The sequence below is a fragment of the Melopsittacus undulatus genome, chromosome 9, assembly GCF_012275295.1.
Source record: "Melopsittacus undulatus isolate bMelUnd1 chromosome 9, bMelUnd1.mat.Z, whole genome shotgun sequence".
Taxonomy (NCBI): Eukaryota; Metazoa; Chordata; class Aves; order Psittaciformes; family Psittaculidae; genus Melopsittacus; species Melopsittacus undulatus.
The window spans coordinates 14,885,659-14,913,364 of NC_047535.1; the positions used below are offsets into that span (position 1 = coordinate 14,885,659).

General features: G+C 39.2%; 2 protein-coding genes across 2 annotated transcripts in view; one reads left to right on the forward strand and one right to left on the reverse strand.

The window, feature by feature from the left end:
• Positions 1 to 81: 81 nt before the first annotated feature.
• Positions 82 to 12,453, reverse strand: IDH3A (isocitrate dehydrogenase (NAD(+)) 3 catalytic subunit alpha). Its single transcript, XM_034066055.1, has 11 exons — positions 12,324 to 12,453; positions 10,174 to 10,236; positions 8,339 to 8,422; positions 6,916 to 7,030; positions 6,175 to 6,362; positions 5,903 to 6,036; positions 5,185 to 5,287; positions 5,042 to 5,106; positions 2,986 to 3,070; positions 2,316 to 2,468; positions 82 to 322 (listed from the first exon to the last, which is right to left on the reverse strand). The coding sequence occupies exons 1-11, from the start codon at positions 12,348 to 12,350 to the stop codon at positions 239 to 241; spliced, it is 1,101 nt and encodes a 366-aa protein (XP_033921946.1). The 5' UTR covers positions 12,351 to 12,453; the 3' UTR covers positions 82 to 238.
• CIB2 (calcium and integrin binding family member 2) overlaps positions 12,349 to 27,706 on the forward strand; it is a 46,063-nt gene continuing 30,705 nt past the window's right edge. Inside the window, exons 1-2 of the mRNA XM_034066175.1 lie at positions 12,349 to 12,366; positions 12,741 to 12,800. Of these exons, the coding sequence (XP_033922066.1) occupies positions 12,349 to 12,366; positions 12,741 to 12,800 (78 nt within the window). The remainder of the gene's footprint in view (positions 12,367 to 12,740; positions 12,801 to 27,706) is intronic.

Sequence of the window (27,706 nt, forward strand, 5' to 3'; positions counted from 1 at the left end):
CACTGACATAAAAATGTTCACCAGATAGAAAAAAATAAATATGACAAAGCACTTCAAGTTCACTGAAAGCAGGCACAAGCATCATTCATAGCCATTTGGACTGACTTTATTAATGGAGAGGCCCTAACTAAAAAGTTTGCTCTCAAGACAAGCAAACTGTACGTGTATACATATCATATATAATGTACTTTGTGTGCTGTGTCCTGTTGGAGTTATTACAGGTAGTATGAGAAAATATTTAGTCTTTGTCCTTTACTCTGCGGCAGATCTCCTCTGTGAATTCCGAACACTTGGCATTACCTCCCAAGTCTTTTGTCAAGACCTGAAAGAAAGAAAGAAAAACCATTACTAAATTGTTTTATGGGGCTGGTCTTGTCTGAACAGTTCTAGATTATGTTCTTCTATGTTGTGTGTGAATACTAAATAGAAGCGAGGAGGAATACATCCAGTTTGATGTTTTCTGCATCCGATATCAATATGGACTTCATTAATAAGAATGTATGGACTGAAGGAGGTAAAGAAAACCTGAGTACCAATACCACGTGTTATCAGTTTTCCACATGATTTTACCGTAACTACAGGAAGAAAATATGTTTGACCAAAGCTCTGCAAAGGCTCTTGTCCAAATAACAGTGTCATTAATCATTAATATTTTACTAATCATTATTAATGATTGATTTTATTAAGTTTTCAATAGGAACCTTGTCTTTTGGAAGTAAAAATTATATATGAAGCCTCAGCACAAAGGTAACTAACTAGTTTTGGGGGATTTGTATGGGGTTTGGATTGTTTTGTTGTTGTTGTTTAATTTAATGTGTTTGTTGTTTGTTTTTAAGGAAACCTACCCAGAAAAAGCACACATAGCTCTTAATGCTGAATTTTAACACTTCTTTCAGTTTGCTTAGTTCAGTTAAGAGATGGAAAATGCAGAGTTAAAGAAACCTTTTCATCAAGTGCAGCTCCTATCTGGCAGCATAAAGATAGTAAAATAAAGAAAGAAGTGGGCAACATTGCTAGTCCAACCTTGCTGGATTAAAGCACTCCAGAAGGTAATTTAAAATCATGAGTTTTCCCCTTACATGACACACAGAGAGATCTTAATTAAATGGCTGGGGGGAAGGGAAAGGGAGAAACAGAAAGCAGGAGAGGGAATTAAGGTTATTATTTTAGGATCTTGTCATTTTAACTGCATTATGCTTTTTGCCAATTTAAAAAGATTCTCTCCATTGTGAGCATATAACCATAATGGTGTAAGTAACTAGTAAACAAGTAGCCATGTCACAAAACTTGCACTATGTTATCTTCCATAGAGTAACTGACCTGCAGATGGAGGATATTTCATTTCCAGAGAAGTAAATGGGATCTTTACAGGAGCACCTCTTTATTCACTTGTAAGTTTAGAAATTTTTAACTGCCTCCTACACACAGTAATATAGCTGCAAACAGACCACTTACGAAATGATGACAGCTTTTTGTTCAAGCATCCTTGTCACTTTTCATTACAAAGCAGCTTCTTAAGCTCTTGCCTAAGATAACTGAACCAGCCTAACTGCTAATCCTCTTTAACTGCAATATTCAGAATCTTTCCAGCTATGTTTGAAAAGGTGGATGTAAAAGTAGATGAGTGAACCAACAATTTTAAGAGGACAAACTCAAGTCAGGTTTCAGAGCATGTGTGTCCCTGAATATGCCATTTGAGTCTCTAATCTGGAGACACTTGCTGCCAAAGGGAAATTGGATTCAAAAGTAAATACTGGATAAAACCTGTTTGTAGCCCAAAAAGGAGTAAAAGCAGTTAGAAGGTAAAAAAAACCCAAACCAGTGGAACTGAAAAGAGGAGCAGAAATATTACAGTCAGGACTGAAATGCTATAAAAGGAGTGGACAACTAAGCCTGTGAAAGGCAAATGAGCATCCTTCACTTCAGGACCCATACCTAAATATATGTCCTTTGTATACATTATAAACTTCACTGCTGAAATATCATTTGGTACTTAAACTTCTAATCTCATTCATGAAAAAACAGACATCCAGTTCTAGCTCTGAGAGTTAACAAAAATGTGGAAATGTAAGATGAGCATTACTGAGACACAAGGAATGCTACAGCCTATCTTTATTGCTGAGCTAGGCAGCTTTAATACCACCAAAGGTAATAAAATTACTATCAAAGGACAGTGGCACTGCTCATGCATCAGGCCAGCAGAGCAGGTGGTGTTCCATTACCACACTCTTTGAGTGGTAATGTTTGAAGTTAATTTTTGCTATGATAGAAGATGATTTCAGTTCAGTGCATTTATTTGCACACCCTTAGATTACCTTTCCATCTTTAATTGTTTCAAAGCAAGCTGTCTCAATTTTTGCAGCATACTTGTGTAGTCCCATGTGACGCAACATCATCACAGCACTCAACAGAAGGGCAGTTGGATTTGCCATGTCTTTTCCTGCAATGTCTGGCGCTGTTCCATGAACCTAGAAATAAAAGTGAACCTATCTGTTATGATGTCAATAATGCTGATTAAAATGGCCTAGGCAATTCAAGTGTATGCAAGCAACCTGAAACATAATCCTCATACAAGTGAGTTAAGATAGGACTTACTTCACAGTGATACAGCTGTCAGAAAGGAGACAGGAAAGACCAGAATAATTCAATTCAAAGACATCAGAAAGGGGTAACTAAGTCACCTAGTATCTCTCAATTGTGCCCATGAAGTTCTATTTCACAGAGGGCATTTATCTTACAAAACAAAGGAAAAACAAAGTGTCTTTAAAAGGACATGCAAAAAACCTATGTGTAATGCATACTGTGTGTGTAATACATACCGTACTTCCTGTCTCTGAGTAAAAGGTTCAGCATCTTCACAGTAAAGAACAGTTTTACACAGAACTTAATTAAATGATAACCACACTGTATGTCATGGAAAAGTTTGAGGTTCTCCAGTTGAGACAAATCAGTTGTTAATACCATGCCTTACAGAAAATGACTTACCGATTCAAAAATGGCAACTCCATTAGCACCAATATTGCCACTTGGTGTTACTCCAAGACCCCCAATCAGTCCAGCACACAAGTCACTGGAGATATAAAAAACAACAAACCCACAAGGTTTTCCATATACAGTTGCTTCTTTGCAAGGTATTCAGATGTTCTTGTTTCTCAGTTTATTGCAACAAGAACTTATTTGATATACCCACACAATCTGAGAATAGCACTGGGAAGAACAGATGCTGTTTTCCAACGGAGTACAAGTGGCTAATTTGTAAATTTGTAGAACTAATAACAGGGGACAGTTTAATAAAGGAAAATTACGATGTAACTCCAAATACTAGAACATAGCTGATATTAGGTAGATGAATTACTAGTAGTTTTAAAGCTTATTGCATTTGGTTTATGGAATGTGTTCCAGTGACACCAGACTAGCTTTCTCCCTCTTTCTTAAACAGCCCACAAGTCTGACATAATGAGATAATCAGACACAAGCAGTTTACACAAGCACTTTACATTTGGTTTCCTGCAAAATTAACATGGGGAAGAAAAAACCAACTGTGCCTACAGTCATCATCCTGTACCCTCAAAGCTGAGCATACAGATAAGCAAGGCTCTTAAAACTCTGGTATTTTAGCATACTGTTTTATTGCCTACAACTTAGCTAAGCAAAGACTCACAAGCAGAAAAGTTTGGATGACCTTGCAGAATAATATTTTAAGTTTAAGCTAAAATAACCCAATTAGCTTTAGTTGTATAGTCTGGAGGGAAAAAAAAAAACGGATAAGATCTAACTTTGTCACAGTAGGGATTTAATGGTTCAAGGTAAGAGATTCCCTGCTGTACCTATTCAGTCCGAGAAACCTGTTTGGCATGATGTTCACACTTCAAAAAAAAACAGTGCAAGTGAGACCATCCTCAGTGACTCAAGTCCCCTCTTCAAGAACACACTTTTATTGAAAATGCTTAGAACTATGAAATTGGTTCCAGAATTTCTATGAGAACTTCAAAATTTTAAACTTTAAAATCAGTGACGCTGAATTAGATAAAGTGAGTTGAAATAGTACTGATGGGACTCATTTGATTTGATCTCCTTTGGTTAACAGCTGCTGTAACGGCCCTGTCCACTCCTTTAACAGTTTTTAATGCAAGAAGCATTAGCTGGGAGTCTTGATTTTTCTTAGAAGTTACAAACAGCCTTATCATAGAGTGCCATTTCAAGAGAAGCTCAGCAAGCATTTCTTCTTATACATAAGCTACCTTTACTTTTGTTATCTGTACAAATGCAGGAGATGGGCTCTAAGATGTAAATTCCAATTCATGCTGTTTTCTAAATCTCTCCTTGGAGGTGCAAGGGGAAGTAGTGTTATGTTAAAAGTTCAGATTAAGATACTTAATTTTATATGAAGCATTTAATTGAATTTACACTCTACCTAAGCATTTAACAGAATGGAATCAGTGTTCTGATGTATTTTGCCTTCAAGAGATCAAGTATCTCTAGTGTTAATGTTACTCAGATATGCAATTTAATTTGAAAATAAGGAAAAATACAATACGTAAAACAAGAGTTGGCAAGGTATTAAGGGGCACCATGGTTCATTCTTCAGTGACTATGCATGATCCTTTAGCTGTACGGCTAGCTTGCTGTAAACATCATGGTCCCACAGTCACCTCATACAATCTATTTTAGTGTTTACAATTAGAAAGTTTTCCCCCAAAATCTAACTAAGCATTCTTTGTAACAGTTTAAGCCATTAAATTCTTCACATATTTGGAGAAATTTCTCTTCTAACCCATGTGAATACATTAATAGCCTCCATAAGCAGAAACTTTATTTAATCTAAGAAGCATGTTCTCATCATGCAGCTCCTCCCAACCATACAGTAATAATTGAAGTGTAATAATAGCATCCTTTCTGCCCATTTAAAGTTTGAGGTATAAAGTTTTAAACTCTGAATGCATAAAATCATCACCCATCTGGCTAGCACATAACCCGAATAACTGTCTGGAAAGCAACAGCATTCTACACACTGAGGTATTTGAAATTACAATATCCATACCTGAGGATGTCACCGTACAAGTTTGGCATAACAAGCACATCAAACTGCGATGGATCTTGAACCATCTAGAGAGAAGTATATTTTCATTAAGGTTAAGAATTTAAAACTAAAACTAATCACAATTAAGACACATCAATACTCACATTCAGACACACAGTATCCAGGTACATTTCATTAAATTTAATATCTTTACAGTTTTCTGCTGCTTCCCTGCATTTTCTCAAGAAAAGCCCATCAGACATTCTCCTGCAATTAAATAAGCAAGAGAATATTGCAGTTGTTCTAAAAAGCAATACTGAAGGTAAAGAAAACTGCATGCAACAGAGGATTAAATATGTATATAAATTTAGATTAAAATACTAGCAGAATTAGCAGAAACTTTGTTACTAATTATCCCTTATGTTAAATAATCTTTTAAATATATTGCAGTCAGAGCAGTTCAATTTTCAAATTGCCTCCTAAAATACTTTTGTATCAGTAGTTTAACAGGGATACACTGATTCTCAGGATGAATCCTGTTCATTTACTAAAGGCTTCCTGAGTTTCTAAAGGTGGTGTCAGGTAATATCACCTCTTAGAAATCAGTTCAGTACAAAGTGCCTTTTCCATCCTCAGTTTTTAAATTCATTTTCCTAGTTTAACACTCTTTAAAATAAGACCTTTGCAAGGAAAGTCACAGGATTACAAGCTTTCTAACAATAACATTGGTGTATTAGTCTTACCAATACTGGGTTAGGATTGCCTCATTACTTACTCCCAGTAACACCAACACAAGGTATACATTTGAGGGACACTTAAGTTACTTATAATTAAATGCATATTACTATTTGTTATTCTTCTCAAGAAGAAATGTCGACATACATAATGTTTGCTTTGTGCACAGCAGTAACATGGCTTCTGTGGTTGTTTCTGGCATACTCAAAAGCAAATTCTGCAATACGCTTGCTGGCTTCTTCTGTGATCAGCTTGATACTTTGCACAACACCATCAACAATCTGAAAGACAGGAATTGCACTGATAGTTTTGATGAGTAGCAAACTTGAACACCACTGAACCTTCTAGTATTAGGCCAGTGAGATGGGCAAAGTTATCTTTCATGAAATAGAGAAAACACACCACTTCCAGCAACGTACCACGTGCTCAATTCCACTGTATTCACCTTCTGTGTTCTCTCGAATTGTGACAATGTTCACATCTGTGTATGGGGTTTTGTACCCTTCGATTGAGACACAGGGACGGACATTTGCATAAAGGTCGAAGGTTCTACGCAGGAGCAGGTTCATGGATGGGTGGCCTGCAGCAATTGGGGTCTTTAAAGGCCCTAAAGGGAAAAAGTAAAAAACAAACCCAAGAATGAATGAGAAGGTAAATCCCTCCATGAATTTCAGAGCTGAAACTCTAGTAACCTAGAGTGGTATTCTTAGAGGATCTCAAAGTTGCTATTGAACCCTTCTGCTGAAATGCCACAGCCATGCTCTGTGCTACTGAGTACTATTACAGTGATATTAATCAGGCTGAACTGCCACCCTTGCATGGAACAGGAGTTTTTACAAAAGCTTTTGACTGAAAACAACAAAAACAAAACACCATTAGGAATATATTTATTAATACTACCATTAGAAATGCATTCTGCACAGAGTCCAAAGGCTGGCTTGTAGGAATACTTGCCTTTAATGTACTTCCTAGAAGATCTATGAAAGTTATGGCTTCAAAAAGACAGATGGTTTTAAAATTACAGAAGACTGTAATTACCTGACATGCTGTGCCCTATAATAAGCCATTTTATCATGCAAATGAAGGTCTTCAGCTTTAAATAAGAGTCACAATAAAAACAACAGTATTTAATATATTTGTATTAACCCTTTTTAATGTACCTTTTAATCCCATTTTGTTTTTATCCATGGATTCTTTGGCATCTGGAGGAATCATCCACTTCCCTCCTGGTCCTTGGATAGCTGTAACATTCCTTTCTTCCCACTGAATAGGAGTCTAAACACATTCACTCTATGTTAACTTAAATATCATCACTTTTGCTTCAAGCTTTAACTTCTCTTTCATAAAAAGATGCATAAGGAATTTGTGCAGGCCTTCCTAAACAATTTTTCTCTGGTAAATGAGTGTAACCATGAGATTTCTGATGTAAAAAAAGAAACGTTTTGGTTTAAAATGTAATTAAGTGAAAATGAAATGGTATGAGCAACACATCATCATAAACTTAAATACCATGATGCTTCCCTAGGTGCCATATACTCAGCAATCCTCAGAATTGCAATATACATTCTACACATTTCCAGTTCTTAAAGCTGTTGAGTTCCTTGTATACAAGAGACAAAACATTTGAAAACTGAATTCATTGAGAACTTGTCATCCATACTGCCTGGAAGACAGTACAGAACAGATACAACATATCTGTTTTCTAACTGAAAACTGCAAATGTTCCTTTCACCCACTTGTTAAGTGGAGACAGGCTCATCAGGAAGGACCATAGAGGAAAAGATACAAGGGCTTTGCAAACCAAACCAATGTAAGTGTAGCACACTAGAGAATCCCTTTTAAAACAAACACATCTGATAAAGTATTGTAAGCATGCATCCATGCACAAACTTAGCTTTTACTCCTCCACTCATCCTGCTTGACTCCCCAGAAACAACCAAAACTATTACAAGGTCTTCCTAGATAAAGAGAAATTGACTTTTTCCCAGTCCAAGGTGGATAGTTGTTACAGAAAGGAATATGTCTTGGTGCTGTTACTAATGTGGAACCTTTTAACAGGCATCTTTCCTGAAAGAGCTCTATTTCCTTTTAAGGAAACTGGACAAATTCTGGTGAGGTTCCTCAGACAGGCAATAACAGAGTTCTTGGACATACTCTACTTTTGTATCACTGAAGTGAGTATGCTCAGTAGTGTAGCAGTTTGATTTCTAAGAACATGCCAGTCCTTTCACACATGCTTTCATCTGCACTGGAAGTCACAATGAACAAGACAACAATCTCTCCCAGTTGCTCAGGATCACTTCATCAACAAGATGATTTCCTATGAGTATTGAGTTCATATTTCCAAAACTGAATACAGCATTTGCTGTCTACTCCTCTGCCAGCTAACAGTTTCAAGCCCTGCCTCAATATCCCAATCCCACCTTTTACTAGCTGCAGCTTCAGACTTTCTGTTGTCAAGAAGTTTTAATAGCTTAAACATGACTTGATCGTTTGGAAGTTAGAGACAAAACATTTTTAATAAGACTAGTTAACATTTGTTGTTAAATTTATAATGCTTACAGCAAGACTAATGCGACTTACTTTGGCAGCATCAAAGATCTTCATGACAGCAGTAGAAATCTCAGGTCCTATGCCATCTCCTGGGATTAAAGTTACTGTTTGTACCTAGGTATAGAAATATCAGTAGCACAACAAATGAATGCTTATTTTCCATGAAGAAAACATTTTCATGTGTTATAAGAAACAAGGAACTAGAAAAGGAAGTTTCAGTTACTAAATGAGCACTATGAAGAATAGCAGCACTGGACAGAAGGAAGGATGACTGGCTTGCTTTCAAAGGCAGCATGCAGATATGTTGAGAAACTGTTTTAAAATCTGCCTACTATCTACTGCTATTACAAAACACAGAGGTTTAACCTGAAGGGCAGGTTCCTGCTCAGTATTCCTTGAAAAAAATCATCTCAGCATGCTGCCTTCTTGAAATCTGGAGGAGATACTATTACCTAGTTATGGCTCTGTTACCTGTATGTCTCCCGTATTAGCAACAGGCTGCATAATAGTGACACATGCTAGAAATGATGAAATTTATGAAAAGCTTAAAAACAAATAATCTCATGCATATCCAAACTTCTCAAGTGACTCCCTAAAAATCTCAGACCCAGTTTTAGCAGTACCTAGTTATTTTCCTCCCATTATGTTATCAGTCTTGTTTCTTTTATCATCATCAAACAGATGAACTAAATTGCACAGCTCAGACTCACTGAAAAACAGGGGAAGAAGGTACTCTGCTCTGATCAAAAAATATAAATAGATGGTGGTCACTAATCCTCCATGCCACCAACTCTTCTTGCTTTATTTAAAGATCTCCAGAGGTTTTGTCAGGGCTCATTATTACCTACCAGAAAAGGCAACTCAGATAAAGCATCAGACCTAGAATCACAAGATATGCTTCCATCCTGCTCCACACATAATACTCAGGATCTCAATATATACTGACTGATATTTTAACGAATGTGAGCCAAAGAAATTCACTGTATGTAACAAAAGCAGCAGAGCTTCAGATACAAGAACCCTGCTGTTGAGCAAGCACATAGCTGATGGAATGCCTCAAGACTAGTTTTGTGCTGTCTTAGGACTCCGCCTGAGCCAGAGAATGTTTCGCCTGACACAGGACTGTGGTAAAAACAGAACCAGGGGTGCCCCACCTTCTACAACCTTTTTAAACTGTGTAAGATATGAGCAACCCTTCAGTCTCATTTCCAGGCCTTCCACATGCTGTTCTACAAGGCTTATAATTAAAAGCCACAGTTCCTCTTTAAAATTAAGTCCTGCTTAAGGGTGCATGCTGTGGTGCTGAGGCCTGCCCCTGCCTAAGCCATTTTGAGGGCAGCCTTCACTGGAAAAAAAAAGCCCATGGGCACTTCAAATACATATATGTGAAGAAGGTAAAACATCTATAAGGAAATATGCCACTAGCATCTAAAGTACTTCAAAGAGAACCTTGAGAATCACAACTTTAAGCATGAGGTATTCTAAAAGCAACAGTAAAGTAACCATAGTGCCTGAAGGGAAGTCTGCAAAGTAAAGAAAATGAGAAGCTTCTCAACAATCTGTCTCCTTTGCCCAATGCCAGATGAGTTTCAGAAGATGGCTCATGTCCAGATTGAGTGAAAAGTTTTCATACCACTTCTGTCTTTTGTGGGAGCCTTTTGTATTATCACTTAGGCTTTAATATGCGATTGCCAAAGACAGTAAGCCAATATGAATCCAGCATGGCACTAAGAGCATGTATGCTCACTTATTTAGGCCTTGTTTCTTGAGAATGTAAAAATAACAACATTGATGTTATAAATATCTGAACCACTTTCTTGAGAAACTTCTTAAAAAGAAAGGAAAAATGGTACTATTATACTCACAGCACTACTAAAACTTCTGGTCACCTGTTTTTGGCTTTTGAAAGCACCTAGCAATCGAGAAACCTGCAAGGATATAAAACAAGGAGATGCTATTTTACTACACAAATGGGATTTTTCAAAGTTAACAGTATTGCAGCAAATCTGCATTTTAAAATCATATTGCTTCAAACACCCTATCTCAAGTTAGCATAAAGATCCATATGAAACACGAGTAAGGAACACTTAGCCGTGTTACTCTCTAACCTTCTGTGCACTGGCACATCCTGGGATTATTCTTAGCACAAGGTAAACCCAGAATGCAACATTGCCTGCGGTGAGGCAAGGTTATGGCACAACAGAGAGTCATTGCATTCTACACATTTGAAGTAAGGTTTTAGTAACTAAACAGAGGATATGCTAAGGATTAACATTCATGGAAAGCAAAGTGAAAAAATCACACACTTTCACTAGCAATATGGTGGACAGTATCTTTATACATTTTAAGTAACGTTTTAAAAACTGCTTTGCATTAGTGTCACTTCTTCCATTCTGACTGCGGTGGGTTTTGTTCTTCCACCTTTCACATAAGCAGGTTTTGTGCTGTTGCCTTCTGTTTGCCCAACAGTATTTAAAAGCAGAATTGACATGCACATTAAAGACAAAATCCATCATAGCAACAAGTTGACATGGCCTAGTCAAACAATTGCTCTTTCTGACATCTGAATATTCCAAACTGGCGTTAAGCTTCACAACTGGGATGGTATCTCAGCTTGAGCTCTTGCCTGGCTGAACACCACAGACAAAATCCCTAACTGTATCAGTACCAATACTGAACTGCAGAGAAAACACAGCCTCCCAGCCTTACCCTCCTCTCCAGGGTTTTCATGCTTCTGGGACTTAGGAGTCAGAAGATTTCTAGTGCCAACACTTGGAGGACTTTGCCACATTCCTCTTTGCAGCTACCAGGCTAGACTGGAATGTGTTGGACAATTTGTACTCCTCTCCAATCTCTTATCATTACTGACACGTATGCTTAAACATAGCTATATGGCAAAGGGGACAAACCATGTTGTCACTCACAGAAACAATTAGAAATTATGCAGTTCTCAGGGATGTTGTAATGAATGCTGTGGGAGAAGTAATTTAAGCTAGAATTTATTTTTACTCATGACCTGACATGACATGTACAAGGTCATTGCGACAGGCAAGCAAGGTTCATCACAGCAAGCCATGAATTTGAAGCAGCAGCTGAAGCGATTAAATGAAAGCACTGAATACACAAGTGTAAGTGCCCTCATGGTACAGTTCCTGCATGCACAGTCAGGATTCATATTCCAGAGTAGCCCTGGAAAGGAACAGTTGAGCTTGCCAGAAATCCTGGGCCTGGTACATCACACTTCAGTTCAACATCTGGAATGCTAGCAAAGAATCAGGCCAGAAAGACTTGATGTCTTCTGCCATTAAACCCTCTTGACAGTTCTTCCGCATTTCAGCAGATACTTGACATGGGACTTCTGCAATGACTCGGCCGCCACGGGCTATTATTTTATATTATTTAAAGGCGCTAAAAAATGCCATTTGCTAAAGGCAAAATGCAGCGCCTCAATAGGGCTCCATCTCCGAACATCTGGACTCAGAAGATCTCCGAGGACAGGCCAGAAGCCTGCCGAAGGCAGTACCCAGCACTGCCCCAGCAGCCTCCGTAGTGACAGGCACGGCACCTCCTTCAGGGACAGGGACCCGTCCTGCTGCCTTCGCTGTGGGAACGCAGAGAAGGACAAGCCCGGCTGCAGGCACACCGCGCGCCCCCGTTGCCGCCTGGCCCGGGCCCCTCGCGGCCTGCAGTGCCGTGACCTCTACGGCACGACCTACCGGGCCCCTCCGCGGCCCTTCCCCTGGGCAGCAGCGGCCGTTGAAGTACCGGCCCGCCCGGCACCCACCCATGGCGGGACTCCGTCTTGGGGATGAGGTAAAAGCGGGCCCGCCAACCCTGCCGCCCTCGGCTGCGCTGCCCGGGGCTGGCACCACCGCGACCTTGCAGGCGGCCCCCTCCTCGGCGGCACCGCCTCGGGCGTCACCGAGCCGCGACCAAGGTCACAGGCGCGGCCCGGTCGGGGCCCCCCCCCCAGGGCACACGGATAAGGTGCTAGTCCCTGCTCCCCGCTGCTTACCGCCGGCATCCACGCGGCCGCGGCCATGATGCTCCCGGGCACCGCGGGTCGCTGAGGCCTGAAAACACCCGCGCCCGCCGCGAGACCGGAACCGGCGTGCGGAGAAGCGGCAGGGTCCGCCCCCGCAGCCGTGAGGCCCCTCCCCCGGCAGTACCTCAGCTCCCTCCGTGGCGCCGGGCGGTCGGGAATGTTTTTCCTGTTCCCCTTGGGGTTGAGCGGAGCCTGAGTCCCCGCGCCCCGCTGAGGTACCGCGGCCAGGCCCGGCCGCAGGGAATGTTGCCGGGGAGCCGCTGCTGTCGGTGGTGCCTGAGGTGCTGCGGGGAGCCCGGTGCCTATCTGAGGAGGTACCGTTATGGCATCTGCATAGCGGCCTTCCAAAGCGGTTCTGAAGCGTTTGGTATTCCTATAAAATCTTAGCTTCCAGAACTGGGCCGTTTACGGGAAGGAGCAGTTGTCATTAAAAAGCAACAGTCTCAGGTATTTGTTGCAGCAAATTAAAAAAATGAAGCAACCCATGCACTTTAAAGTGTCAAACCCAAAGCTGTTCGCGTCGGGGCAGTGCAAAACATAGGCTTTGTCTCGTTATTTGTTAGCACGTTGCTGATACTGTGTGTCAGCTGCAGGCTCCGCCGAGGTTGTGGCGGTGGGAGACCCCCCCGGCCGGGCAGTGCGCCTTCCCGAGCCCCAGGGGGCAGAGACAGACTGCAGCCTTGAAGTCCTGCTTCAAGCAGCCATGGAATCATTGGTCTGTGTGCTTGAGGGTGGTAAGGGAGCTTGGAATGTGTTATATCCCTTGGAGAGCGGCTTTGGACAAGGGCTTGCAGCGACACGCCAAGGGGAATGGCTTTAACCTGCCAGAGGGAAGACAGATGAGCTCTTAGGCAGAAGCTCTTCCCTGTGAGGGTGCTGAGGCACTGGCACAGGGTGCCCAGAGAAGCTGTGGCTGCCCCATCCCTCGCAGTCAATTCAGACAGTTACAGGAGTAAATTAGGCTCTCAGCTTTGATTACAAAATCAAGACTGGATTTCTAAAGCCAGTGCCTGCAAAGGATGATATAAAATATGAGTCTAGTATCTCCTGGAAGTTTAAGCTTAAAAGACAATTTAAAAGAAAACCAAATCTAACTTTGGTTTCTCATGCTTTGGCAACATAAAGCTTCGGGTTCTTTCTCAGTATAATTTCATGCCAGGTTTTGGTGACAGAGTCATCAGATTACTTGCAGCTTTTCCATTTGCTTACCTCTTACCTGTGTATGTCTTACCTCCACTTGCTTACCTCTATCCTGTATATGCTTGAAAACTAAGGACTAAGACTGTGTTCAGATTACTGTTGTCTTTAAAGTGTGTGTAGAAGTTCTCAGAACTGATATTTGACAATATACAACATTAGTAGCCCCTATTTTTTGGGGGTCACTTGCTTTTTTTTCTTGTTTTTTAGCGACGGCACCAGAGGGACTCACAATTTTTCCTCTGTTGGTACAGCCTACTACACGTATGTTTTGATTTCCACAGTATACACATACTGTTCTCTGCTTTTTTTTCCTTCCCTTTTGTAAATTGAAGGTTGCTCCTATCTTGGATTGATCTGCAATATTTCTAGGACACAGTAGCTGAATGTTTAATGTTTTTACTGCACTGCTTCTCACTTTATGTATACATCTGCTTTACTCCTTTCTTAATTACTGTTATTTCTTTAGCCATGATGCTTACCAAAGAACTCCATGGGTGTTAAGTTGATTATGTGCTATACTAAGCTGACCAGTGCATTCCTGCTATTTCCTAGCCGTATTTGCATTTACTCTGTATCTGGATTTGCTCTTAAGATTCTAAATTGAGGGGAGAGAAGAAATTCTATTTTACATATATTAACAGCTGCTGCAGCAGGTTTCTGATCTATGTCTTACAGGTGCTACCATAATAATACTACAATACTATGCCATTAGCAGTAGCTAGTTTGGGTCTGTTCAGAGAAAGGCTGAACAACACAGTAGTTATTTTGCCTGGAAATAGATGCCTATATAGAAGTAACAGTAGTTTCTTCCCTTTGGTGATCACTGTATTGTGACTCCATATGAGGAAATAAATTATATTCAATTCAGTCTGCATAGGAAACCATTAATTTTTTAATTATTTTGTCCCTGATGCAAAGCATTATCTTTTATAAAACTTCTTAGAAAATTTATTTTTTTTACTTTAAATTAGGCTTAATGAAATGCAGTCAGAAACCTCCATCTTCTAAGATATTATATTTTACTTACATATTTTATTAAGCTAGAGGGATAACATTATAAATACAACAACTTTAGCACAATTTCTGTTTGTTTACTTTAGCATTGAAAACTCTCTACAGAAAGGTTTCTATCCCAATAACAAATGTAGTTAAGGTAGATAGTCTGCATCTTTCATGTGCTTGAGGGCTATGAGTTTTGCATCTTCTTCCAGCTCTGGGTAGTCATTTGTACAGCAGGGCTTGGTCCCACGAAGCATTCTCTTACAGCCCAGGACTTCAGACAAATCTAGTGGGGTCTAAGAGTTCTCATGTTGTATGTGTGCTGGAAAAGCAACTTTCTTATGTACTGCAGTAGCATCAAACTGTCTTTTTCACTTACTTTAGGATTTGTACTTTGTAACTGTGTATTTACAGTTAATCTTGTATTTATAGTTTGCAATAACGATCAAATAAGAGGCAAATTGTGACAGTTGTTGTAGCATATTACAATGGTAATGTTATTAAGCTCCATAGCATCTTTATTTAAGGAACTCACAAGCATTTTAATTACTTTACCTCCACAGCACCTAATGTAGGTGAACATTATTATTCCTCATTTACCTGTGAGCAAACAGAATTGTGAATAGCTTTCAAGTAAATAAAACAAGCCCCAAAGACTCAAGAGGAATTTCTACAGTGTCAGTGGAGGACAGAGCTTCTGCTTTATAATCAGTGCAAGTAGTTATCACTGTTACTTATGCTTGCAGTAGAAGGGGGTCTTAATGATTCCCAGAAAATAGCAACAGAATAAATGTGCAGGCAGCCCTTCTAGGTCAAAACTGTTCTTTTTGCTAACAGAGTGAACCTTTATATAGAGCTAACCTGCCAGGAAACACCTGTGGGAGAGAAAAATCGGATTTTTTTTTAATGTTTTTTTTTTTTTTTGTGTGTAATGGGTGTGAAATCTTGCAGGTTCTTTTTTCCCCAGTTAAAAGTTGCAGCAAACCAATTTGAGCAATGAAGGCACTAGATAAGCAACTTTATCGTTAAAACTCTGTGTGGATCCAATCACTAACAGGTAAAGTGACCTGTTCATAGTAGCTTGATCCTCCTTTGATGAGGAATCAGAGTTTCCATACTTAAAGCATAGTCAAATTCCTACTGGATAATTCACAGAGGCAAATTAATTTAATAACCTCCAACCTGTCCATTGGAGGTTATTGCACTTACACCTCTGCTAATGAATCAAAGTCACCTGGTGCCATGGCTACCAACAGTTCAGAACAGGGCACTGCATTGAGGGTGCTCAGAAGTGCTGGTCCCACTTTGTCCCACTCCCTGAGCTGTGGCTATGGAAACAAGTTCAGAGTGCAGCCTTAGGTGGATGTTGAGCCATTGCAGCTGATGGACATCTTGCTATAAAATACTAAATCTGGCGTATGGGGTTGGTAGCAGATTTTTGTTCCATTAATTAAACTGTTAAAGCAGATGAACAGTGACTACTTCACCATGTTCTCTGGTATGATGGACAGTATAATGGCAAGACTATTGTGTATATATTATCCTCCTCAGTAGACTTAGCCACTGACTGCAAGATGCCCTGTGCTATGTGTTGCTAATAGCTTAAAATCACTTGCTTTGGCAAACAGTTTAGAGAAACTGAAATACAATAAAGTGTGATGAAAGGCTGGTGCTGACAGTGTTAAGATCAGGTCTTGCTGAGCACACAGAAAAGTATTGATTTGTTGCAGTAGGTTACACTAGAAGTAAATACTGCTTAACACCCAACTGGCAAATAAAGCTAATCTCTGATAAACACAGATAGAAGAAGTAAAGAAAAACAGAAAGATTATCTGATCTTTGATACATACAAACAGAAAGGAGTGAAAAAGAGTTTACACGTTATACTCTCTTTAAATTTTAACCAGTTATTGTAGTAATACAATTTTGCAGTGAAATAGTTACCATTATAGCAGGTTTCAGAAGAGCTAACTAGTAGAGTGAAACCCTCAACACTCAACATTTTAATCCTCTTATTAAAAATCTAGACACTTAAATTTTATTTACTAATAAAAGATACTCTCCAGAATGCAGACAGAAAAATTTAAGAAACACTTTATTTTCTGTCCATCTACCCAGTGGGTGCAGTTACTTTGGTAACCTGAGTCTTTCTTTTAAAGCAAGAACTTCTACCTCTTTTAAAGCAATTAGCTCTTTTAGCCATACAAATTTTCCTGATTAAAAGATACTGGAGGCCAATGCACCCCTGGTGTCAGTTCACTTCTGTATAATAGCATTAAAGATAATTTGGCCATTTATATTTAATCTGATTTCATAGACAGGCAGCTTGAATTAGGTGGCTGTGAAGGGAGTGCCTATTTCATCAGATCACTTAGCTAAGTATTGGTCTGGTCTCACTGAGAACAGCTGCTAGCTCTTGCCTTTCAGTACCACCAGACAGTAGATAGGAAACATGCTTCATTAGATCAGTAACCACCAAAGCCAGTGATAAAGCTCATTCAGAGCTGAGGACATGTATGAACTTTCAAAGCTGCAAAAGCTTTTAGTCTCAAATTATTCTGAAATTGTTCTGCAGTATATTACACTGTTAGAGTCCATTTCTTTTGCTGTTAAAATGCTGATGTCTGCTTATTGCTAATTTGCCTTGGTGAAAACATTCTTATCCTAAGCCCTTTATTCTGTGTCTATGGTAATACCTTGTGGGTTTGTTGCTCAGGGCACTGTTGGTTTGCATTGAATCAAATCTGCATTTCTAAATGTTACAATCTAAAGAAGTTGGCTCTTGCAGCAGTCTGTGGTTCAGCACTTCACAGGAGGTTTTTAGTACATATCCAACACCTCATAGGACAGTTTTTAGTTTGTATACAATAGATTTACTTTAAGTATTATTAAATGTTTGTTCTGTGTTCTTATACGTGAAGGCAAATTGAGTTGCTGTTTACCCAATCCTATTGGTCAGGATCATTAGAAGGTGTAGGAAAAAGGACAAGGTGTTTTTATTAGAGACGCTAGCTTGCTGAGAGGATCATGGCCATTGGCAGAGATGTACATAGGAATACATAGGTAGGAAGAGTTTCACTCTCTCCTGTTCTGACGTGCACAAACGGGAAGTGAGCAGTTCAAAGAAACTTGACTCTACATCTACATCTTTCCTCTCTGTTTCAATTCTTTCCCGCTCAGCCCTCTTTCTCCTGCTCTTGTAAGAGCTTATCTTGCAGATAACTATTCATTGTGTCTGACTGTATCTCTTACACGTTTATTTCTTTCATTTTTAAGATTTCCCCGGAAATCTGGAATCAGGGTTGTAATAGTTGCAATTCACTGTGCCCTCTAGCGGTACCTTTTACCTTTGCTTTGGGCTGCAGTCACAGCCTTTTCTCTTACCAGCTCTGCTTGCTGGAGCCTAAGGAGTCAGATTAGTGCCTGTTTAAACTACTTCAGTCCTTCGGATTTATTTTTTTTTTTCCAATATAATTATTTAACGTGAGAAGGAATGCTTGCATTCACTGGTATACCTGGGAGTTTGGCACCTCTGGTAGTGAGCTCACATCACTGATAGTCAGGGCTCTTTATAACCACAGTGTAGATAAGCATTTAGTGTGGAGCCCCCGCGGCATGTTGTGGGTATGCTCTGGACGCTTTGAGCCGCCTTCCAGCTGTGTTTAACATCAGTAGCTGCGTGCAGGTTAGATCCAAGCACTGACAAGGACTTGCTTTTATCTGTGGGGAGAGCAGCTGCAGAAACCTTGTCTTTGCTAATCTATTTTGCTAGTTATTAGGTTTGCTCTGTGTGCGTGTAATACGACTGCGCTGTCGACGGCACAGGGTGACGCAAAGCTGCTCTGAAACGTGAAGGTGCCGAGCAGGAGAGCCCTGAAGTGAACAAGGGAGCGTGAACTGAGGCAATAGAGAGCTGATTTCTTTTGGTACTGGCTCCTCGGGGTTTATGGTTTAAAAGCTCTGTATGCCTCTTAGAAAAGCATCTAAAAAAAGGGGGAGAATGGAGAATGGCATCGCTGCTTTTGGGTGACACCTGTATGTGATTTTAACACTTTCATTCCTGGCACACTCAAGTCAATCCTTTGCAAAGATTTCCCGATCCTGCGTCCTTCCTCATTGGACAGGTACAGCCAAAACCAGTTCAATGCAGGCTTTGGGATTTTTTTCAGCACTCTCAAGGAGTATACGTGACCTAAATGCCTACAGTACAGAAGAATCCAACTACTTCTAATGGGATGTATTTGCATAGAGGAAGAACTCCTCATTTAAGATGGGTAATAAGCAAACGATATTTACTGATGAACAGCTAGATGCCTATCAGGTAAGGTATCTTAGTTTGCGTTGGGGGCAGGGAAGGAATAATTTTCATATGTTTGTGGTTTTGGATCTTGTTTCTTTGTTTTGGGGGTGTTTTTCCCAGAAATAAATGAAAACTTCATTTGCAGTCTTCATGCATGTATTCTACTGTTCCTTTCAGCAACTGGAATAGTATTCTAAGGCAGGGTTGTTGGATATATTCAGTTTAATTCCCTTTTCTGTATACAGAGAAAAGAGTCAAATCCTCAATGTCTGGACTAGGAAGTAGGATTAAAAAGACTGATCAGCCTGAAAACAGGAGTTCTTAGTAGAATCTTTCTACTGAGTGTTTTGTAGATAAGAAACTGGCAATAACCTCTTTTTCTCTCCTTGATGCCTTTGTTGACAATAGGGGGGAGGGGAGGAAGGTGTTGTCTAAATTAACTTCTCCAAAGTATAAGTCCTAGAAACATGCTTAATGTAATTCCAAAACAGGTATCCTTATGCTTGCATCCATTCCTGGATGACAGTTTCTTACCTTATAAAGAAAGTCTTTATTTTATGTCCAGGCATATCATTTTGGTGGTACTTCAAGTCACATCAACTGGATTTTTCATAGGGTAAAAAAAGTAATAATTCCCAGTTTTCGGTCATGTTTCAGCACACCACAGATCTGACTGAGATGGGTTGCAGGAAGCTTGCTGCACAGTGGGCATCTTGAACAAGTTTGTGAAAATACGGTGAGGCAATCTATGGAATGAAGTGTGCTGAAGGAGGAGGCAGCTTGACAGGGCTGGCTGCACTGCTCTGTTCTCTTATGTGAAGCAATAAACACAGACAGAACTAACAGTTCAGGAAATTGAGGTTTAGTTTAACTTCTGATAATGAAGGGACAGATCCAGTGCACACAGAAGTAAATAACTTTCTTTTTACCTTCAGGATCTGTGGCTCAAGCCCTTGAAGTAGCAACTGATTTTAAATACCAATTTTCTTTGGAGTTACTGCTATCATGGACTTCTCACAGGTGTAGATATTTAGTCACAGATAGGCTAGGGTTATTTACTAAAATGCTTTAAAATGTCACCCCATGCTGAAAATAAGGCATAAATTAAATGCTTTTATTAAATGCCCATCCTTTTTCTTGCTGTTGTAGGAAATGCAAAAATGGAGCTTCTTTAATTTCCACTTGGTCGCACATGTCACCCTCACCAGCAGTGTGATACTGTAATATATTCACGTATGTTAACAGTCTTAGACTTGGTAGCCTAAGATCCAAAAAGGCTTTTTGTTTTTTTTTACATCCCTGCTAGATAGGCAAGAGAGAAATCTAAGATCTGTAAAATACCAGTGTCTGTCTTTCTACTAACAATGAAACTGAACACAGAACAGAGCACAACTGCAGTGAGACAAAACAAAATCCAAATGCAATTAATGTTATCTTCTTGACATAAACTGGCAAATGCAAAAGATGAAATGTCATACCTAATTCACTACTCTTCATGTAGAAATTGCCTTTCCCTAATGGCTTTTGCAACCCCTGCCTTTCATAATGCTGGGTAATTGATCTCAAAGCCTGGCAGCAGTTTGGTCCAGTGGATTGAGTTAGCCTGTGGGATTTCTCTGTTACAGGCAGACTTGTAGTTCGTTACTATAGTGCTAGGTAATTTTTGAATAGTAATTATCACTTGTCATATATGGTAAGTACAAAAAGATAAGAAGGTTGAAGACAAAAACCTCTAGAATTTGTTAGGAAAGAATATTAGCCTCATGCTATGAACAGTCAGATCAAGACCTCAGCTGTAGGGTGATTAGCCTCTGATCCATTAGTTCCTGCATACCTCCTCATACAATCTCTTAATGCAGGGATCCTGGGCTCACTGCTGTAGCCATTGACATGCAGACCTCTTGCCTCTTCTGGGGCACTGTGTGGTTGGTTGCTGTAGTATAAATGGAGCTGCTTGACTTGGAGTTTGCTGTCTTAGTTGGCTTTTTCTCATTTGTGGGATTACTTCAGAATAGGAAAAGGGAGAATGAGGTAATGGTTCCATAATGTTTAAAAAGGGGGTTTTTAGCTTTTTGACCCAGCAGTTGAGTTGCCAGGTCCTCTGAACCAAACACTATGTACCAGCATCTGAGAACCAGGCATTTGTATGTCTGTAAGTTAGTGCTGTTCTCTTCACAATAATACTCAGGGCTACAGAATCCATAGTATTGGGATGGCAGAAGCAAAACAGTTGACTCCATCTGTTTTGTAATATAGTTGTTTGGGTTTTCTTGACTTCCCCACAGTTTCTGTTAGAAGCCTCTTCAAAACTTCACTCACCTCATGGTTAGACTTAACATTTCCTTATTGGAATGTATTTCTGGCTGTTGTATAATCTGGTTGTAACTTCTACCATTTTTGTCTTCAAGACAAATTGCTCTGAGATTATAGCACCTAAATGCTAGTTTAGTAATGAAGTTTTTATTATTTTTTTTAGTGCATGATGGTTTAAACTCTTGATCCAAAGGAGATGCTGAGATGGAGAATTGAGACATTTTTGTGCTTAAAATATGGTAAAACCGTATGAAGGCATTGGTTTTCAGGAGTAAAGATGAAGCTGTAGGCAAATCATCTGCTTGAAGAGCTAGCTTGCATAAATCTCAAATCATTAATATAATATTAAATGAACAGAATAACCTGATTTGATTTGTCTTTAACTTTCTGACATGCCTATGCATGAACTGTTTTTGCATATAAACTATCATATAGAAGAGGCACTCCTTAGCAGAACTTTTAAATTTAAATTAAGTAATTGTAAAGCTGGTCACCCACAAGATTACCTCAATTTCTTTAGCAAACAAGTGTTTTTAATACTCTTCATTATGACTGGTGATGGGTGGCCAGTTGAAACTGTAAAAGAGATGTGTAGTAGGAACTGATAAAATTAAACCTCTCGGCTTCTTTTATTTTAAATAGTTAGAGGCAAATTAAAGACTGGAAAGCAGCAAATCTCCTGACACCTTAGCATGTCACCTGTTATTAAGATTGTATTATCTGTTACTAAAATAGCGTTCTAGTTGGCAGCTCTTTATGTTTTCATAAGTTTAGTGAAGTATTTGGAAATCAGGCTTTTGTAAGCTCTGGTTTCCTCATTAAGCTTCATCTCATTTTAAAATTTAGCCTTGAAAGGAAATGAATTCTACTGGGGACTCATGACTTTTATGCCTTTTACAGTACATGGCTATTTGTTGGTGTGGTTTGGTTTGGCTTTGTGGGTCAGAGTTTTGTTTGGTTGGTTGGGTTTTTTTATACACAAAATGCAAATCTAACCAAGGTCTGGCTGGGGAAGAGGTTAAGTTTTAATCAGCAAAACCCATGTATTTCATTGCAATCAAAGAACATCTTAAAATTAAGCTTTTAAAAGAAATTATCTTTAGACAGTATTCAGGGTTTTGGAGGTCAAGTCTCATAAAAAGCAAAGAAAATGAACAGGTGTTTTAGGGCGCTTTGAGTGATGCTCTTTAAAGATACTTGAGGTAGTACAGTGGCAGCAGAGCTGTGGGCTGGCCTCAGTGTACTGCATTTCTCACTGAGAAGCAATCCCATTGAGTAGGAAATGCACGGAAGCTGTGCTTGGGCTGTGGACAACCCCCTCCATTGTTTGATCAAACTCATTGCCTTTTCTGGGGTTACTCAAATAAGCAGTCTGCATTTTACATAAATTTGGGTGTAATGTTTTTCCTAATAGGCAGAACCTAGAGAATGTAGAGCATAAATATTTTATATCAGATATTACTGAGTTTATTGCAAGCTGTTTCTTTTTGTATTTGTTCATTTGTGGGATCAAGTCCTCTATGTTATTTAATGCACCCTCAAAACAAGCTGATGTTTACCCTGGCTATTTTTTAGGCACTATTGCAATAAAGGATATTATATGAAATAACGACTTGCATTTTTTACACAAGGATTTGTCTATGACAGAGCTGTTTTCCTTGTACTAAAATTTTAGTCAAAGTGGGATTCAACTGCATTTAATGAGAATTATGCAATACCAGATAAAACAAATTAGGTTATGATCTGTCAAGAAATGCTCCTTATAAAGTGAAACTAGGTCATCAAGTTATCTTTTGATTTTAAAAAGCTGTGCTTGACTCAATCAGGATCTTTGGTGAAAATGAACCTTTCACAAGAATACAGAAAATGCATTCATCACAGGTTCCCCAGGATCTCCTGTAAAACATACTTTTCAGTTTGGTAGAGTATTACTGTTAATGTTCAAACTTAATTGGCATAATAGAACAAGGTTTTTGTGCAATTATTCTTTAGTCAGATTTTGGTTTCATGTTACCAACTGATGTATATACAGATTATAGAGCAAAATTACATTTGTTGACAGTTTGCTTCTTCCTCAGACCTTGCTAACGTCCAACTCTTTCCTCCCATGCGGCATTATAAATATACAAACTGGTTCCTTATAGCTGCAGATTTTGTCTCCTAAGACTCAGTAGGTCTGTTAGTTGTTCTGTCTGTAGCTGTAAAATATATGTGATTACAACTAAAGATGGGCTGGATGTTAAAATTTCCATTGACATTCTGATGCAACCAGCATTATTTTTTAAGATAGAAGTCCATATACCAATGCTGTTACTGAATACTATTAGGAATTCTTTTGTCAGTGTTCAAATCTGGATTCACTAAAGAACTTGCACAGCTATGAGATTTAAAGGCTGGTGCTAGTCTCACTGATACCCAGTGACTCTTTATATATATTTATATCTTCACAGTGATCATAGAAGCAAAGACTTTTTAGCAGGGCCTGTTGCAATAGGATATGGGGTGATGCTTTTTAACTGAAAAAGGGGAGATTCAGGCTGGACGTGAGGAGAAAATTCTTTACAATGAGAGCAATAAATATTGGGACGTTGCCCAGACAAGCAGTGGATGCACCATCCCTGGAGGACTTCAAGGCCAGCCTGGATGTAGTTCTGGGCAACCAGATCTAGTTGAAGATGTCCCTGCTCATTGCAAGGAGGGGTTAGACTAGAAGACCTTTCCAACCCAAACTATTCCATGATTCTATGTTTTTAAGATATTAAAATTTAAAATGCTGCAGTCTTCAGTACTCCTTATTTCTTAAAAGCTGCTCAGTCAGGTAGCTATATGGATGTAATCTGTCTTGCCTTGAGGATATTTCTGTTAGTCATTGGTTTACTTTATCTGTGGGTTGCTGGCTTTTGTCTGAGACTGTTTTTCTAATTTAGAGTTATTTTTGTGTTGCTAAGCCTATTTTATAATATTTCCTTATTTATAAAACTTTCCAATGGAGCTGTTGCAGGATCAGGATAAACCTGCCCTTAAACATTATGTATAAAGGGGAGAATAGAGAAGTATTGTCTTAGAGGAGAAATATACATCTAATGGGTTTAAGAAATATTATTTCACAGGAGCTTTGCATACTTGAGCATTGCTAGTTTTTCCTTCTACTGTTACTTTCACCTGTTTTTCTTGTTTTCTGCAGACAAGTGTTGTGCTTATCTATGTGAAATTAGTTTTATAACAAGCTGTGCTTTATGCACACCGATACTTGCTTCCAGAAGTGGTAAGTGATAATCTTTGATTCTGCTGCCATTCACAGACTGCATGCTTATGCTGTGATCTGGAATTGGCAATCTATCCAACAGCACAAATTAATGTGCTCTGATTCTGGAGACATACCTCCTGTTACGCTGTATGTGCACACTGTACGTGAAGTTAAGCGTCAGCATTCTCAGGGCAGTTATCTCTAATTCTTTGTTGTTATTGTTGTTGTTGTTATTGTTATTGTTTAAATCACTGTAGAACTAAACATAAAGCAGAACTGAGCTAGGAGTCTGCAGTCAAGTCTTGCAGAGTACTGGAAAAGGTAGTGGACCAACATTTCACTCTTTTCCTGTTTTGTCCAAAACCTGCATTCATCTGACATAGGAAATCAAAGACTAAAACTCAAACAGCATGTACATTCTGCTCTTTTATAAAGTAAATTCGAAGAGCAGAGACCATTAACCCTACTTTACAAGTAATGTTGAATGACTTGCAGAAAGTCACATTACAAGCCAAGAGCAAAGCCAGCCATGGCACCTGAATACACCAGCTGTCTGTCTCATTCTCTTTAAAGTATTTTAAGAGGCAAATTTGAGAACCAAGTCCCATTACATAAGCTAATGAGCTTACTGAAATCAATGGGATTTTTTGTTTGCTTCATTTTATTCACTTTGACAAACACAAGGAAGTTAAGTGGGTAATTACAGATGGGTTTCAGTGGTATCTTACCTCCAAAAAAACAGCAGTGATCCTTTGTCGGACTTGTAATTAATTTGATTATTAAGGGTACAAGGACAGACTGAGTGGGGATGGTTGATCTTAGAAAAGAGCATGTATTTTCTCAGAGGCTGCAGTAAATGAACTTTCAAGGTGAAGCTCTATTCTCCATAACCTAAAATCCACAAGGAGCCTTCTGGTAGTGTTTTTCAGGCCATTGTATAGCATTAGAAATAAAAAGCAGTGATTGTCCAGATAAATTCTTGCCAGGAATCTTGAATTGATAAGGGTTATGGAAACTCTGGTAACATGTTTGTGGTTTTCAGTATTTAGTTCATGCTTTTCTAGCAGGACTCCCAGTGGCTTTAGTGTCCAGACAGAATAGATAAGTTGATTTTTAAGGTCATAACAAATTCAAACACAGTCCATATAATAGCAAACGTATGCTTTTTTTGTCCATGATCTCTCTGGCTTGAAAGAAGATGAATGTCATTGCATGCATAAATGGTAAATACTTTCTAGGATCCACTTCACCTTTGCCCATGAGGTAGTTAATTTTGCATGGTAATTTTCTATTTTTTGTCCATCAGTGTGTATTTTCTGTATGAATGAAGGAGCCAGAAGAAAATTGGGTGATTCACCTCCGTGTTTCTTTCCCCAAAAAGTCTTTAATTAAATTGGAATTAAACTGCTGGAGTTCCAGCAACTATAAAATGTAATTATGTTCTTTAGACCCTTCTTCCATCATGACATTAATCTGATTTAGGGCAGTCCTGCACCCCTCTCTTTCCTGCCACCAGTAGATACTTGTCTTAGCTTTACCTCCTGTTACCAGCACTACTGATGCTACATTCTAAGCCACTAAAAAGAAATTATCCAAGCTGGAAATGAGTCCATTTTGCTAGGTTAGTTTCCAAACACGTTAGTTCTTTCCTTTGGCATCCTCTGATGCAGTTATACTACTCATTGGTGTGAAGTCCGAATAAAGGAAGAGGCAGAAATAATAAGCTGGAGAAGCAAGAGGGATGGCTGGACTTCCCTTTCAGAGATCACTTGGAGCCCTGGCTTTCACATTAGCCATTGGAGACCAGACAGGCTTCTTAATGGAAAAGCGTTTCTTGAGTGGTGTCTATAGCTTTGCTGTAGATTGAAAGTACAAGCCAAGTAACAAATTATTTGTGGTGCTGTGACCCCGAGTAGCTTTAAGATCTCTACAAGTGGTCTGTGAAACCACTGTGCTATTTCTTTGACATCCCCTCATCCCTGACACACAGTTCCATGTAATGGGCAAACATAATTGGAGCACTGCAGTCAGTAGCATGGTTAGACAAATACTTGCAACTACTTCTGTTATAAAGGTTTCTGGTATCAGTGGGTTTTGGATTATATTAGCAAAAAAAAAGTTTGATTAAAAAAACACCTCAGACAATAGTGTTTGTCAAAGAATGATTCGGATTAAAACCAAATTCTGTGGATCTTGAGCATAACAGGTTTATGGTTTGCCCCCTTCGTGTGTCTTCCAATGGCATTTTGTCACGATTTCTGGAAGGCAAAGGGTAACTTACCTTTTCATCTTTATCTCCATTTGCATATCAATTCCCTGTCAGCTTCCTAGTTAAGTAACAGTGTTTTCTCAAGCCTATATAATTACAGGATGATTGCTGCTGAGGGCATGACAATTATTTGTGAGATTGCATCTGCCTTTAGTTAATAAGTGAAGCATCCTTAAGTGACAGTTTGCCTGTAAGTGTTGAGTGTGCTGGAATTAATGAAAACTTAGCCAGCTGGCTCCTATTTCACTTTGTGCAGTTCCATACAATGTGACATGGGTGTCAGCAGCTCTCAAGGTGCTTCCTATTATGCCTTGTAATGCTATTCTGCTACACAATACACTGAAGGAGGAGCTGCTTCTCCTGCCACTTTATATGGAGGAGAGCAAGCAGATTCAATAATTGATACCATGAAGGACTGATAGCATAGCTGGGTACCTGAGACAAGCTGCTTGACTGCTTCAGCTAGCTGTGATCACTTCATTTTCCCCTTCTTAGAAGAAACAGGCAGTTAGCCAGAATGATTATCAGTTTAGGATAGAAATACTTTTTCACTAGTTAACTGAAGAGCAGGACTAGGGGAGTAATACTACTTGTATGTACAACTTCTCATGTTGTCTTATATGGTATTTTTAAGTCATCTAGTGATATTTTAAATGTGTTTACACGGAGGGAGGAAAAGGACTAAGAGCTGAATTGTTAGGCAAATGCCTTATCACATCAGATGGGCCTGTGAAAGAAGTGGATAATCAAGAAGAATTTTGTGGCTTAGTTGTTGCTCCTTATATATACATATATATATATATATACACACACACGCGCATCAGCCACTAGTTCTAAGACGAGAAGATGCATATTCTCTGAATTTATGGCCTGAACAATGTTCTAAACTGGCCATCCAATATATCCTTGCTGCCAGTGTTCCTAGCTTCAAATGCACGGCACAATATGCCCTAAATATATATTGGGTAAAATAGTGAGAATTAGGGAATATATCTGTTAATGAGATGAGACTGATTATTATTCCT

Excerpts from the sequence above, each read along its gene's own strand:
- IDH3A (XM_034066055.1), bottom strand. The coding sequence starts at position 12,350 with ATGGCCGCGGCCGCGTGGATGCCGGCG. Across the intron at positions 6,363-6,915 it reads AAACAAAATGGGATTAAAAG|GGCCTTTAAAGACCCCAATT; the intron begins GTACATTAAAAA and ends TTTTCCCTTTAG. Across the intron at positions 6,037-6,174 it reads ACAGTGGAATTGAGCACGTG|ATTGTTGATGGTGTTGTGCA; the intron begins GTACGTTGCTGG and ends CCTGTCTTTCAG.